The following is a 16,508-nucleotide window of genomic DNA, read 5'->3' as shown; positions in this document are numbered from 1 at the left end:
AATTTCAAATTATTGATCGGTCATATTAAGGACATTACAAAAATATAATATAAAATCAAAGCAAATATTAATATAAAAATTTAATTCAAATTAAGAAAATAAATTTAACGTCTTTTTAAATATTTATAAACGTATTAATTTGCCTTTAAAAAGATGAAAGGATTTCATGTGCTACAGGATGTTGAAAGTATTGGTAAATTGAAATGTGTCTCAGACACAAAAGATTCAATATTATTTTATAGTTTCTGTAATTTAGTATCATAACAGTTGTCTATGGTATAAACCTAGTTGAATTACACAAACACGTATACAGTTTTCAGTTTTACCTCTACCTCTTATATTATGTAGACGTCTCTGTCGTTGTGGCCTTTCCAGGTTTTTATTTTAAAAATTTGTTAGAATATTCCAGTCGTGATCTGTTTTGTGAATAGGCCATATAAACAATTTGTGTTTTTAATTTGTTACAGTGAACATAGTGCTTTGAAAAACCGTTCATTTATGGATGGCATAATTATTGTCCACGGAGTAAAATTCACGAAATGCTCAAGTGCGTTACAGTGCGCAATGGTGTAATTATAACAAATTACAATACAATATTGAACGAGATGGGTAACTAAATATATATCAGGTAAGGATAAGATAGCACTACTCATCACTATGTCGGTACCGTTCTGAGTGTGGCCGTTATGGTGTCATTATTGATTGGTTTTTTTCTTGTCACATATCAGCTGGCCATTTATTTGCGGAGAAGCGATGGATCCCTCAATGTTCTTGCAATATTCACCACCTGCCGGGTTACCCCAGGAATCAAAGCTGGCTACATATATGGTAAGTAATTTGGTAAAATGTTTTTATTTCTTAAATCAGTTCCTGTTTTAATCGAAGACATATTTCAGAGCCGTTCCACATCAACACCGACCAGGTCGCTGAACCAGGCTATGAGTAATCTCACTATGGATCCATCACCCACAGGAATTCAGAAAGTAAGTTAAAAGATCTTTATGTTAAATTAAACATTTTGATTGATGATTTAAGAATTTCTCTTATGATTGTGATAGTAACCTTTGCAGTTAGTTTGTTATTTAATTTTTTTATAATTAGCATTAAAATGATTGAAATTCATTCCATAAAGAAACTATTAAATACATCGATTGTTAATAAAAATAAAGGTCATAGTGTTGTTTTGTATAATGATATTTAATTTTAAAAGCATAAGCATGTCATACATACAAAATTGAATGGGATGAAAATCATTAAATATATAATGAAATGACTTGTTCCTGAATTGACGCTACAAGAAGATAATAAACAGGAACATACAAAACAATGCATGTACATGTCTAATTAAAAGTACTTAATATGAGGAAAACTTTGATAATATTCCTTTTTCGTAGACCATTCTCACACACCCTCCACCGATGCCGCATCCGATGCCACAGCCCCCGGTAATAAAACTTTCATAAACTTATTTGACTGCTAGATTGCTTGTTCACTAGTCTAATGAATTAATAGAGAGATGATAATAGATGAAAATGATAAGTGATTTGATTAAAATACAACCATAATTATATTCAAAAATCATACTAACATTAATCATACTAACATAAATATCTTAAACTCTTTGTACTAAAAAGTTTTTATTTTCTTTGTTTTTCTGCAACTCCAGCCTATGATGGCGCATTTGCCTCATCCACAGGTAATTTGCTAATAATATTATAAGTTATTAACTGAAATGATAATAATCTTTTCGTTTGTCTTAGCCTTTACTGGTACATTAGCCCCTTCTATAATTTTACACATGGATTGCTTAAAAGTAAACATCTCATGGTATTATTATTTATTCTCATACAATATGTACGCGTGCGTATCGAATGCTTCGTTTCTAATAGCCAATGTTGTTCTCTCCCGGGACGCCGCTGCATCCAATTCTCGCGCATGCACCACCCCCGCAGGTACACCCCCGCCGATACACCTGCAATGCGTCTATCTAATTATAACACACGGGACGATATTGATTTTATCCCGGCGCTCTTTATTTCGTGTGGTTATGATCGGTCGTTGTTATTTGAATAGTAATGACTTATGTACATTAAATCAAACTACAAAATGGACATTATTACTTGTTTATTATTTTATGTTTCGCATGATGTATGTTACATACATACAATACAAGGTACATTTATTATGACGGTATTTAATTTATTGTAACACGAATGAAATAGTCGCACGCGAAGATGAACCGAAAATTTTGAAACTAACAATGTAATTATTGAAATAAGTTACTTTCAGGTTTTACAGTCTGTAATTAGGGCGCAATGCAGGTACATCGTCAGTATATTGTTAAAGTCAACTGTCACCATAAAGAAACGAGAGCCTCGTTTGTAAGACTCCATCGTTACAAAATTCTCACAATTACCCTTACATGAAATACTCCGATAAAAACAGTTTGTACTCGATGAAACATAATAGGACCCTTATAAATGTTGAATGCACACGTGTTGCGTTTGTTTGTTGCGAATCACGAAGGTCATATGTAGTCATACATAGAGAGGAGTACTCTTAACTACCCAACCGACTATCATGAAATTTGGCATACAAGTTGTGAGGGGCAACACCTGACCCTCGGCTGTGATTGCGCATATTGTATTACAGTTTGTTTACTAAATCTGGGTGTGGACAGATGCTGATCGGGGAGTTCATGCCGATCAATTACTTCAACCCGCCTCCGATGCCCATGCCTCCGGAGTCTCCGCAGAGCTCCCCGCCGATCCCGATAGGCATGCCGCCTATCAACACGCAAGTGCACCAGGTACACATTCAATATTCAAACCATGTACTTGAAATGGTGATTGGCTCGTTACCGGTGAAAACTTCTTCGTCCAAGTCTCGTCGCTGCGGTGGCTTGTCGTGAAGCGCCCGTGCGAAATGTCAGTATTGGTTACTAGTTTTGTTTTAAATTATTTTTTTACAATGTTACGGTTACCGTGATACTACACACATGTTAGTGAATAACTTCTACACATTAAAGTCTTACGTTACAAATGTAATATATATATATATATATAACAGATGATTAGACGGCAATTCTTTATTACCCGTCAAGTTAAGTGAACATATTTTTTTTTTTTTATTATTTGTCCGTAGGAGAATGTGGGTGGAACCACTTACTTTTATTCCACCAATCCTGACGGCATGAACACTTCGGGGCTCAATGCGCCCCCTCTCAATCAATCTGGTGGTCTGGGTGAGTAAAACTAGATTTTATATAATTATTTTTTTAAATTAATCTACCCTACATTACATCCTCTAATGGATGCTCCGATATGTTATAGACAAGTTATTCAGTATGATACTAAACTCGACGCACTAATTAATTACTTTTATCAAAATTTCATCAATTGACATCGTATGTTGTTCGTTAAAAAATATTACAATACAACGTTAACATTTGAAGTGATCATGTAAATGTGCTTTGCATGCTGTGATTAGTAAGAAGTAAAAGATTCCTTGTCTTTAACTTAAAGTGAACGTTTGTAATTGTATTGCTCGAGCCGGCGCCGTGACTTGCGACTCATCACGCGAAGTACTTTATACCGACAAGGATGTCGTGAACTGATCGGTTCAGTTCAATTACCAGTACCGAGTACCACGTGACACAATGATGAGATCGCTATTATGACATGCGAGATAACAAACATAGCCGCCGTTATTTACATCTATATTGAGAGCCTCCCTGCGCCCTCCGCACGGCACCGCCCCGCCCACAGCGGGAGCGAGCTCGAGATTTCCATATAAGGCAATAGATGCATGCAAGTTCATAAATCAATACAGCGAGCCACCCTTACCCCCCTTTAGTGCCGGAGGGGTGCATCGGGGTGCCGTCGGCCTACGCGTCCCAGATGTACGCAGGCGTTCCTGCGCACATGCCTCCGATACCTGCGCAAAACAAGCCAGGTATGACATTTCGACATTTAGCGTCCTCGCCCGGGCCTAAGGCTCGGTTCACATGCCGTCGCTGAGCGGTCGTCCAGTATTTAAGGCACGTTGCACATAGTTGCAAGCTGAATAATATTAGTTGTAGTACATACATTTTATAACTAATTGGAGATGTTTTACTAACTTTATTTATTATGAATGACACTGCTATGAATTTTATTTGTAACATTTTGAGAAAGCGAATGTTTTTTTGTTGTTGTTTAAACTCTGCTCTACTGCATTCACACAGCGATGCTACCACCAGTAAATCTAGAGTAGCTTCGGAGCGAATTTATATATTTCGTACATGTTTAACACTGCCTCATATTAAAAATGCGAATGTGCGTTTGTTTGCTGCGCTATCACGTTTTAACTTCTCAACCGATCGTCATGAAATTGTAGCAACACAGGCGAGCGGTGCGATGCACGCACGTCCAACGCAGACGTGAACTGCTGCCTTGTAACTTGTACATCTTTAGCGAGAAAGTTGATTGTTCAATGCTGGCCTCCGGTGCGCGCTTCATTTATAAATATATATAAATAATTGCCTTTTGTATCTTAATGTAATTTTAATAAATATATTTTTAAATGTATACATTTCTGCAATGAAGCGAATTGTTTTTTCACGTAACGTAATATTTATTTTGTCCGTCTATCTTTACAATAAGTTTTGACTTTATAATGCTGATTAATATTTTTGCAATGCGAATGCTACTCCGAAGTGTATGGCGCTGCGTCCACGGACGCTCGAGCTGAAGTTTCGCATACGAATATTTAATACGGCGTCTGTCGCCTATCAATAACATCTAATAATAACCGCAAACCCCTGATAGCTGTTCTAACCCAATACGGACCTGCTGGGTTATCCAGATGAGTTGCAAAGGTCGACCGGCTATCGCAGTGCGTCGAATAGAATCTGTTATAAAGTTCCCTGTTTTATTATTTAGTTGTAGGCACTGTGTGCGCGTTCGATGCAAAATTACTACGAGTATAGTTTAAGTGTATTTGTCACTTGGACTTGACATAATGGTAGAAAACTACGTATCAAAGAACATTTTCACCAAACACGACCCTGACCGACGTCGATTGAATTGAACTGAAGTGAACTGTCGATCGACGTAGACCGTTCGACTCTAGCAGCGATTACAGCGATTAGTTTTGTGTCATCAATATACTATAGTGATTTCGTCGGTTTTATATCGGTGAGCGATTGGCTTACAGTGATAGAAAAATTGGCAGTTTGAACAGGCCAACTGTACATTGTTATGTCTCTTGTCCCGTAGTATAACGTACCTGCTCAGTGAAAGATCACAAATGATATTATACCGCTATAGAGTTGCCCGAGGGTAATGTTCAGTCATTATTTCATGAAAATCGGGCCTGACAAAAGTGACAAATTTAACGCAGCGGGTCCATGTTCTGTCTGTAGTATTTGATTGTTTCCGTGCAAAGGCGAAGAAAATTTATGACATTGCGAAATCATATGTGCAGCGCGTACAGCGTGTTACTAGTGGAAATGTATCCAGTAGGGCTCGAGGATAGTTTGAAGTATTCATATAAAAATCTGGATAACGGAGCCGTCATGCGAATATCGTCATAGCTACTATAATGACTACTTCCGAAGACTTAACTATGGGTGTTCGGTGTTGAGCTTGTATCACAAATGAAACGGCAAAATCGCTGCAATTGAATTCGTATCATTAGCGACGTACTGATGACCATTGCGAATTGCGTGTTGAATGCGGGCACTCGTTGGAGTAGGTGTCTCGGTTGCGTTATCTAAACAATTCGTTTGAGCGTTCGTTCGTTCGACCGAGCAAATCATATAGTGCAAAGCTGAACTGACCCGCGCACACTGCTCGTTGAAAGTTAATCGCGGCTTGTAACTACGCTTTAAGTTTTTATTGCATCTGGACGGTCGTCTCTTAGTTTGATATAATGATGTGATATGCATATGGGTTTTGATACAATGAGGCAAGTTTGCATTACACATTACGTTACAGTGGTTTTCTTTTCTCGCCTTGGCAGGTCTTGCCGCGACGTTCTATACGCCCGAGACAATCAGGGCTGAGATATACGAACGCAACGAGGACGTGTTCCTGCAGCCGGACATACGTCAGTACCCCAGTTTTAGTTTCATTTATTTATGTAATTTTTTTCCTCGTGGTTCTTATACTAATTTTAATTTATTTTATAAAGATATGCTAATTCCGCAATCGGTCCGTGTAACTACATGGCCGTGTAACTATATTCGCGACTCGCGGCTAATGTTTCACGTTGTGTTCCGCCTCACCCGAGCCTCACCCGAGCCTCACCCGAGCCTCACCCGAGCCACTGGCTATCGAGGCAGTCTATCGGGTACAACGAGCACTAATGAGAGCGTCGCACTACGTAGAGCTGCCCGAGACGGTGGAGATGTATGCGGAGCTGATCCCGCTGGAGGGAAGCAGCGCGCACTCGCTGGCCACGTCCTACCGCGCCACGCACCGCGTTAGCGGCGAGCACTACGCTCTGCGTCGTCTGCACGCATGCGCAGCGCCGCCCGCGTTGCTCAATCGTGTCGAGTTGTGGCGGAATGTTGACCATCCCAACGTGGTCAGGCTGCACCACTGCTTCATGACTAAGGATTTTGGAGATCACTGTGAGTACATTCCCGTCCCGACAAAGAAATAAAAGTATATGGTCAAATGATCGCAGTTGAGTAAACTAAGAGCATCGTTTGTTTAGCCGTAGTACTCGTGTACGACTATCACCCCGCGTGCATGACACTGATGACAAAATACTTGGCGACTGGAACGCCAGGCGGGGTGACTGATGGCAACGGAGCCTTCCACGACCCCTTCTCTTCGGACCCGGACGCGCCGAGGCCGTACACGCACCAGGTAAGAACGATCTCTACCTACCCTACCTCATATATCATCAAAAATAAATTAATTTTACCTTCATTGTACAAGATGGTTTTTGGAATAGAGATGACTTATACCCTGACTTAACACTTGGGCCACCTAACACGCGGACGTAGCTGCGCGCTAAAACTAGTATTGAAAATAAAATCTTGTCTAAAGCTTGACGAAAGTCGTCCATACTAAAGTTTTCCTATTTAAATTATTACAATATAATGCTTCGCGTGGAGAGTCGTGAGTTCATTGAGTATATAATTAGATAAATATTATTCTATGGGAACTAGTTTTTACAAAAATAGTCGCCGTTCTGACACCGCCGCTGTACGAAAGGCTGAGTCTCACTTGTCAGTACAAGTGCCAAACAAACAATCACATTGCTACGTTCAAATAAAAAATAACTGCAAGCCGCGCATTGGAGTAAATGCAGATTTTTGGATACAAACATGGTTGAATTTCAGAGGAATTGGACACACGCCGATTACCTCTCGATGTTAACCACCCAGCACGAGATGAATTATAAACACATATTAAGTACATGAAAATTTGAAACGGCAATCCTCGGGGGAGGGATTCGATTCCGCGAGTCCTCGACTATAACATTGACATTTATAGATAAGAACGTCCTCTAATAAAAATACTTTTTGTAAGTACGAATATATTTACTTATCCGATATCGCATAATTTGCTCCCTACGAATCGTATTTATCAGATGCGTCGTTCTTATGGACCGTTCAATTTTATTTAAGAAAAACTAACGAGACACGAACGCTCGTAACGTAACAGTCATCACGTGCAAAACGTTTTCAATTGAATAATATACTAGAAACTTGTCAATTATTCAATCCAACCTCGAGAGCATATTACACGTTTCGACGCTGAGACCGCTGTTTCGTCAATTACGGCCACACGTCACGAGATTGAGAGTGACGTGAATATTTTGTTTTATAAATACATAATCTGCAATAGTCGACTGCTCAATCGCGCTCAGCTTGCTCTGGTCACTCTGGGCCATAAATTATAAATAATAAATATAAATATTTTAATGACTGCTGTTGTTTTAAGTTGGATAAAACGAGACCACAGGATCTTTAGGTACGAAGCCCATACAGAGACGCTCAATTGAGTACCATGAAGCATCGTTAGTAAAGTTAACGACCGATTCCGTATTTTGGCCATTTTTGTTAAATCATCTTTACGGTACATTACTCGGGGATATATGAGACTGTATATCGGGTAACTTTCCAAAATCGTTACAGGATATCTGTTTCATCTTTAACGACATACATTATATAAATACGAATAGGGTTTATTGATTTACCGCACCCTAGCTACTACTGTGTTGTATGAACAACACATCATATACGATTCAATTGTATATGAGTATTACTTTTGTATTACTGATGAACAAATTTAAATTAGTTCTATTGGCGGTCCTTCTAGGAAAAAACTACGTTCCAAACTAGTGACAACTTCAAATTTTTTCAAAAGCGCCCGATGAATGAATTAAATTTTTGACGATTTGACGATTCCAGAGGAAAGTCTGATTTGCTCATACCGTGAGAGCAGCCATCGAGTTTCCACAATACTGAACATGAAAATTTTGTTGATTTCCCATTTTTTAAGTTTTTGTAGACCATCCTGACTCTAAACTCGCGCGCGTCTCAACTCCAAACTCTAATATAACGAGAATCGTTTTAAAATTATACGATATGGTATGATGTTATTGTTAAAAAAACAACAAAGTCTACACTTAAGCGACTCAAGAAAGTATGACAAAGTTTTGGATTTCTTAAGTGATGACATTCATATGTAAAAATGGAGAACGACATGTGAAAACTTCAAGTGAGTAACTCGTGGTACAGAAGAATGCAATGCTCCGCGCTGTGGCGTGCGGCGCTCTGCTGCCCGAGGCGGTGCTGTGGAGCCTCCTGGTGCAGCTCACCGCTGGCCTGCGGGCGATCCACACGGCTGGACTGGCTTGCAGGTAAGTTAGCCTGGACGTTGCTTTTAGGAGATACAAAAAGTCAACACTGGTCGACTCGGGTCGGAACATCTTTAATATATGCACAGACATACATATAGTCTATTCCAAGAGAAATAGGAAAGAAGTAATTAATGAACGATAAAGTAAGAAATTATATATTTCATTGTTTTTATAGGTAATTCTATAGTAATTTAAATATATGTCATACGGATTGCAGGTAAAATAAAACAATTATTAAACAAAAGTTTAATCCGATTCCGTTTCTGAGCTCTCAGCGCAAAACTCTCATTTAACCTTATAGCCAAAAAAAAAAAGACTATCAACTTTAAATAAACAATATTGAAATATATTATTTAGCATTCAATTTATTTTTTAAATATATGTAAATAAAAATTGCAACTTACCCTAAGTTTTAAATTGAAATAATAATGTTCAATCAGCTTAGTGTTGAAGGCAAAACAAAAATGAGAAGCTAAAGCGAAAATTCGTAAATACAAAATCAGTTTCAATCACATTCCGTTTAAACAAAGCCAGGTCGTAACAGAAAACTTGATGATTCCGAATAATCACCCGTCCATATTATACGAAAGATCAGAGACGAATGTCTTACTCTTGTATCATTTTCAAAACTATAGTAATTGAATTTTGCTATGCATGAAAGTATATTTTGAGTTTTTTGTAAAATTTTTTGACTTACGTTACATGATAATAACATATTTACATCCGGTAAATATGTTATTATATAGTGTATCAGAAAAATAATGTCTTGAATGTTGGCAAAACTGTTTTCGGAACTTTGTAAATAAAATTAAAGTGGAATTAAGTAATTAAGTGAAATATTGCTGTAATACAATTGGAGATATATTAATCAAGAACTGTTCGTAGTGCATAATATAGGGGAGGTATCAGCAAATCACTTGGAATATTTAAAATTAGGTACAATTTACTTACATCTACTCCTATTGTGATTGGAATAGTCTATAGATACTTTGGTATTTTTTTATACATAAATATTTTAAACACCAAACGTCGTATACGGCTCTTAAAATTTATAAATATACGTTTTCCAAAACTAGGAGCCTCGACGCCACTAAGGTGGTGATAAACGGTTGTCGCATCCGCATCGCCTGGGGCGGGGTAGCCGACGTCATACACAACGGCAACATAGACATCGCTCAGGTACGGGATAGGACTACGAATATAGAAAGATTTCACGAATAATTTATTATATTATAATAAACATTAACTAAATTGTAAAATAAATATCACGTAGGCTCAACAAGAAGATATGACTGCCCTCGGCCGGCTCGCCTTGGGTATGGCTTGCCGCACCGTTCACTGCGACAATCTCAACGCCTGCATGGATCTCGTCTCTCGCTCCTATTCGGCGGATCTGAAGAACCTGATCCTGTACGTACACACGAACAGCCTTCCTATCATTATATATCTGAATCGACCACGGATGCATATGTGCGATACTACTATAATTTTTAGAAAAAAATATAGTAGCATCAAAATCGAATGCTTAAAACAAGTGTGCAGTTAGGACCTTATTAAACCGAGCAAGTAAAATTTTCACAAGTAATAAAACATTAAATGAATGAATAATCCAGATGCTAGTCTCCGTATGTCAGACGAATGTTGATATAAAATGAAAAGCAAATCACATAAATTCGTTCAATATATCTGTGTGTGTATCGACAGGTACTTGCTGTCCGGCGCGACACGGCGCTCCGTCGCGGACCTGATGCCGATGATAGGTGCGCGATTTTACACACAGGTAGGTGTCTACATGCGGGCTTCAAAGTTTTAACTCCGACGATTCCTCGTCTAGTTTCAAATCCCTCTAAAGCGATTTGATTAAACTTTATTAAAATCATAACAAAACTTAAGACGGAAAATACTCCACCGTCTAACTGCTTTTTTCTTAATTAGATAAGATTTTATTCTTGTTTGTCCTGCATACTATTTTCGACAACACAAGACGGTACAGCTATCACCTCGCAGTAATTTCCGATGAGACGGTTATGGAAAGGCGACGTTTAATTTTTATAGCAATAATAATAATATCCTCCAGATCGATTTCTGCCACGGCGACTAATCTCAAAAGAGATTAGCCAACTGCGCAGCACATATTTTAGTGCACAAGTGTGCGCGCAAACACAAATGCACTCTCTATTCCCTAACTCTCATAATCCAATGGGACGGCAATCCAACACGATCGGAAAGAGTTCAAGCGCAAGACCAACATCTTTACGTGCTTTCCGAGGCATGGGAGTGTACGCACTTCCAACTTCCAGACTCCGGGCTGCTACTGAGAATTTTCGACAGAAAGACTCAATAACTTTTTATTGGCGCGATCTGGGCTTGGAACCCCTGGACTTGGTTTGCGGCATTATATGTAGCCTAGACCAACGAGGCCGTCAAGTTTATGGCATTATTATACCAAAGAAGACTTCGTCGTAAATACTGGATACGCCCTTTAAACGTGCGAAGAGTTACATTTCCATGCCATGTCAAGACTCAGAGGACCATGAAAATTTTTCAATAGTTGAGGCTGTTTTCATCACTCGTTTTGTCCCGTCGTTTTATTCCGTCGTCCGTAACAGTAACAGCCTGTTAATGTCCCACTGTTGGGCTAAGGCCTCCTCTCCCTTTTGGGGAGAAGGTTTGCAGCTTATTCCACCACGCTGCTCCAATTCGGGTTGGTAGAATACACATGTGACAGAATTTCAATGAATTTCACGATGTTTTCCTTCACCGTTAAGCACGAGATGTATTATAAACACAAATTAAGCACATGAAAATTCAGTGGTGCTTGCCCGGGTTTGAACCCACGATCATCGGTTAAGATTCACGCGTTCTAACCACTAGGCCATCTCGACTCATTCCGTCGTCATATGGTCCAATTTAAAAGCTCATTTTGTCTAAAAAATGTGTACTCGAGCGTGTCTTGTCCGCTATAAGTACGTTTTGAACGAAGGAGCGGGCAGAAGGTTTGTCTCAGCAAGACGTTTGTCATGTGCCTCTATCCAAGGCATGTTATCCGTCGTTTTAAACGTGGCTTCCCACGAGAATTGTAGCAGCAGCGTTACGTTCTCTTACATTTGCATTTCGGAATGAATGGCTTCGAATCTTAGACCGACATAGGCTGACTAACAAGAGACAATTTGTAATCGGTCAAATTTTTATAGAGCAGTTTGAAACGCCGTAGCTCCGCTTAGCGTGACTTAACCTGGCTTATTGCGGAGTTTGACCTGGAAAATAGATTTGTTCGACGCATGAAGAACTTAGAAATGCTATAATTGGTTTAGGTTTGAAGAACTCGTTTTATCGGGGCTCGAAACTAGACGACTTATAAATTTACCCTCAGTGCACTGCTTTAGACACGCCGTCATTTGATATGTCAATAGATAAAGTAAAAGTTTGATTTGTTCATATTAAACGACACATAAATTAAGATTAACTACTACTACCCGTTATTTCATATTTGTTAATAGAATTAAAGTATAGAAGTTAAGTTCGTTTGTCAATAAAGTGTATTATTTCCATTGTTTACAGTTTATTCGAGGAAGTAAATTTCTTTTCTTTTAAAACATATTATTATCAACATTTTGTTTAGTTTTTATTTTTAATTTTTTTTTATTTATAACAGGCTCTATAGTTTAGAAATAATTACCGATTCCTTGTCTCGTTACATCTTTATTTTATATTTCAACCTTTACAAAGCGTAACATTTATTCTGTCCCTGTGTTTGCCAATTATGACATGTTGAAAATAACTATTTTCATTTCCACGTCATGTGCTTATTACTATGAAAGTTTGCTTTTATATAAATATATATATTTAAAAAAAGAAAAGGCAGCCTAAGCTGTATTCTCCATGCCAGCGTTCCGTCGTCCATGAAGGTAATATCCACACACAACTAAACGTATGATGTCTTTGAGCATCTCGATGTGTCGCTCCAAGCGAAAGTTGTAACTAAACATTGGTGTTCTCAGTATACTACCCATAAATGGTATAATATCTTATATGGTCGAGCATTGGTCACAGCATCAACTTCGGAAGCATTTTATTAATAAATATGGGGTAAAATTGCTTTGCATGTTAACCTAAATTATTAAACAAGCACAAAACCGAGTTTTATTGGAAGTTTTAGTGGAAAATAGAGTACTGACTTCGAGAATGTTTTTGAGCTGTTTCGATTACTTAAACGTTAAGTTGTACTGCTGTGGTGCACGGCTACAGCGCACGGCTACAGTGCACGGCTACAGTGCACGGCTACAGCGCACGGCTATGGTGGCTTTGTTTTTGTTTTATTTAGTCAATGTCATGTGTGTGGTAAGCGTGTTCAGATAGTTAAATCAGATTAATAATCTAACTAATTGAATATAATCATGATTACATCAATCAAGTAATCAAAGTAATTACGTTTTATCGTTAATTTTGATAACGATAATCAGTAATCAAGATTACAGATTGTATGATTGATTTTTACCTAAAACATGAATGTAACATTGCTCTTCATATTAATATTTTCAATTGTACCATTGCATCTAATTTCATTTTTCTAAAAGTTATAACGTTATTATTATTATTTAATGTTAATAATAATTTTTAATCTTCGGGATTTCGAAAAAGCATCAAAGTATGGTTGGCCGACTTTGTTTCGGGCGCTAGACGTAGACTAATCGTAATCTTGATTGCTTGATTACGATTACTGGTAAATAATCATTAATCACGGGATGTTTATTCCGTGATGGATGATGACACATTCTAATCGTAATCACTAATTATTAATCTGATTACATTTTGCTCAAGTATGTATGTTATGTCGTATAGAACGGGAAGTAGCATTGCATTATGATAATTATTTCGTGCCGCCTATTTTTTATTTTAAATGATAATTAAAAAAGTAAATTTACTTCAAAGTTAACGAAATTGTAACAACGAATTAATAGTATCTGACGACATAACAGTGTAAATGCAAAGTGATGCAAAATGATAGCCGCCTCGTTAGTCCAGAAGTTAGCTTATAAGGCTGCCGACCGCATGACCGGGTTCAAGTCCACGGTCGGAGAAGTAGAATGGGAATAGAAAGTTCAACTATTTATGTTCGGCACTCCTAGGCTAGTCTCGATACACGAACGATTACTGACAAGCTATTTTCTTAGGATTTTTTGGGACCAGCGAACATTGCACTTTTTAAAATACTTCATGTTGTCTGACAACCAGACCGACGACTGCTGGAGCAGCTGAGGCTAACGGGTTCGCCTCCTTTACAAAATGAAATAGACGAAGCGTCATCAAATAGTATTATATGTAATACTATTAATATTATGTGATATACTTATACTGTTAAAGTACTATAAGCAAATCATTGCGAGTATTTAGAATATGTCAAATAACAAAAATGATTTTAAGGTGGAGGCCCTCGAGCGGCGCGCAGACGCATTCGAGGAGCAATTGGCCCGCGAGATCGACAACGGTCGCCTTTTACGTATCCTTATCAAGATGGGCGTTGTCAACGAACGCCCCGAGTAAGTACTATCCTGCACACGCGTTAGACTGTTATTTTACAACTCGAGGGTCCGTATCTTATTATACCTGTTAGCAGGCTGAATTTGGACGCGAGTTGGTCGGAGACGGGCGACCGATACATGCTGAAGCTTTTCCGGGACTATCTGTTCCATTCAGTGACGGCGGATGGTCGCCCATGGCTCGACCAGGCCCATCTCGCCAGCGCCCTCAACAGCCTCGATGGGGGCTCGCTCGCCAAGGTACAGAGCACACTGCCATCGGCAAGATGCTTTACATTTAATGCTTATATAAATGAATTAAATGACAATTCGATTAATGTAATAGAATAGCGGGTCACGTACCGCAGCTAAAGTAACGTAACATAACGTGATGAAAATCGGCAGGTGGAACTCATGTCGCGCGACGAACAGAGCGTCCTCGTGGTTTCCTACTCGGAGCTGAAGCATTGCCTCGAAGCCGCTTTCGAGGAGGTAATGCAAGCGGCTGGGGCATCCCCCTAGCCAACAACAACCGGCTTCATGCCGGCCTAGCTTTTTTACCCGGCCCCGTACAGAGTGCAATGCTGTTGTCTATGCATGTACTTAACGGGGTAAACTGGGCACCCGCCGACTTCGACGAAGGCCCGTTCCTTCCACCCATAGACGAGCTGAACCAATTAAATTTATCTTAAACTCTATCTCAGTGTACGCTCCGGCGAATTTAATGTCTCTAGTGTCTATATAGTAATCACATAATCGTTATGTTAAAAGATGTCTGTACTTACTCGTGGGGGTGACGGGTCGGTCGTTTCGGTTTGTGCCTGGAGGGTGAGCGAACAAACAAACAAACAAACAGTGAAGTGCGGGGAGCAGTTCGGCGAGGACTGTTCTATGCGAATAGACTGTAGGAATGCGAAATTAAAATGTAACTGTGTTGTAACGCGATCTCATTTTTAAACGCGAACTTCGCTGCGAATTCAAAGGAGTCGTCTTCGACTTTGTTTATGTCTTATATTTATTTTTACGTCGCCCGTTTGAAGCTTTAAGTGATCAATTATAGTTTATCGATATGTCCTTTGAGTAGTCGCCTGAACAAACGCCGCAAACATTCCAATCCATACTAACGCTACCACGTGCGTTGCACAACGCGAGGTACGGGGTGCGAGGTGCGAGGTGCGAGGTGCGAGGTAACGAAGCATTGTACTGTGAGTATATATGCATATAATTTCTCGACTACTTCTTGTAGTTCGCTAGTTGTTAGTCGTTCGCTACAGGAAGTAGTCGAGAAATTATATGCTAGTATGTAGCATACATATTATCTCCATGTTTATGTATTTTTAATATTGACGATTCTCGTGTCGGCGCTCTCGAGACGTTACGATATGAAGTGCGCGCCGATGTTCAGTCAAGTGTAACACTCGGTGTTATCCTCACGTGATATATATGATAATCGATGTTTTAACTTTTTAATGCATTTTAAGTGTAAACAACGCATTCAACCTTGTACACTAGACGAATGGCATTTTAATGTTTATTGCGAAGTAATCGTACCGCTACCGACATGTGTAATCCAATGCCGATCTTTTTAGAGGCGATCGCTCTGATTATTTGAAATTTTAAATATATTATTTTATAATAATTTTAAATATATATTTTACTCTAATAAATTAAGTATTCAATTGTTGTGTTTTATTGTCATCCTCGTACTATAAACTTCATAAAAATATTATTCAAATTTAAATCATTCTATGATTGAACAATACCTACATATGATCATAATATCATCGAATGATATTCAATTGTAATCATTGTATAAAAGTCGTTCTGCAAATATTTATTCATTCAATACATTCTTATAATTAATTCCAAGCAATGTTTTGAAAAAGAGCTGACAAGCTTTCTGTAACAAAAGCTTGCATTTTTCATCATAAATAATTTTGTATACTCTTTTTAAAAAAATGATTTATTATTTTTAAAACTTTGACTGCATGACTCAAGGGTCACCATAAAAAATTTAAAGAATACACTTTTTCTGACAAATACAGACATTATTAAAATTATGTTTTGTTAATTACGAGGGGAAGTCAAAAGTTCGCGGAATGTCAGGGAAAGGGGGCTAAATTAATC

General features: G+C 38.4%; 1 protein-coding gene across 7 annotated transcripts; it reads left to right on the top strand.

Annotated features, from left to right (window-relative positions):
- Nucleotides 1-304: 304 nt before the first annotated feature.
- On the top strand, nt 305-16,061 carry LOC126780360 (PAN2-PAN3 deadenylation complex subunit PAN3). 7 transcript variants are annotated; one of them, XR_007670486.1, is made up of 21 exons: nt 305-375; nt 468-628; nt 729-828; nt 897-983; nt 1,395-1,445; nt 1,667-1,696; nt 1,899-1,952; nt 2,681-2,809; nt 3,145-3,244; nt 3,856-3,954; nt 6,004-6,090; nt 6,371-6,616; nt 6,703-6,857; nt 8,741-8,862; nt 9,939-10,041; nt 10,136-10,272; nt 10,567-10,642; nt 14,287-14,402; nt 14,477-14,642; nt 14,787-15,586; nt 15,663-16,061. XR_007670486.1 is itself a non-coding variant. In XM_050504793.1 (20 exons), exons 3-20 carry the CDS (start codon nt 754-756, stop codon nt 14,901-14,903), a joined length of 1,947 nt encoding a protein of 648 aa, XP_050360750.1. In that variant the 5' UTR covers nt 305-375; nt 468-628; nt 729-753; the 3' UTR covers nt 14,904-16,061. The 7 variants fall into 7 exon arrangements, 6 of the variants coding, with proteins under 6 accessions (XP_050360750.1, XP_050360749.1, XP_050360751.1 ...); XM_050504793.1 differs by having other exon boundaries at nt 14,480-14,642; nt 14,787-16,061; XM_050504792.1 differs by having other exon boundaries at nt 14,787-16,061.
- The last annotated feature ends 447 nt before the right edge of the window (nt 16,062-16,508 follow it).

Source organism: Nymphalis io, chromosome Z (assembly GCF_905147045.1).
Source record: "Nymphalis io chromosome Z, ilAglIoxx1.1, whole genome shotgun sequence".
Classification (NCBI taxonomy): domain Eukaryota; kingdom Metazoa; phylum Arthropoda; class Insecta; order Lepidoptera; family Nymphalidae; genus Nymphalis; species Nymphalis io.
Note: the sequence above shows the minus strand (reverse complement) of the source record. Positions and strands in the feature narration are given on the sequence as shown.

What these genes read in the sequence shown, in the direction of transcription:
- LOC126780360 (XM_050504792.1), top strand. Translation starts at nt 754, where the DNA reads ATGGATCCCTCAATGTTCTTGCAATATTCACCACCTGCCGGGTTACCC. An exon ending in CACCCACAGGAATTCAGAAA is followed by an intron (nt 984 to 1,394) that starts GTAAGTTAAAAG and finishes CCTTTTTCGTAG; the next exon opens with ACCATTCTCACACACCCTCC. An exon ending in TAAGGATTTTGGAGATCACT is followed by an intron (nt 6,617 to 6,702) that starts GTGAGTACATTC and finishes TCGTTTGTTTAG; the next exon opens with CCGTAGTACTCGTGTACGAC.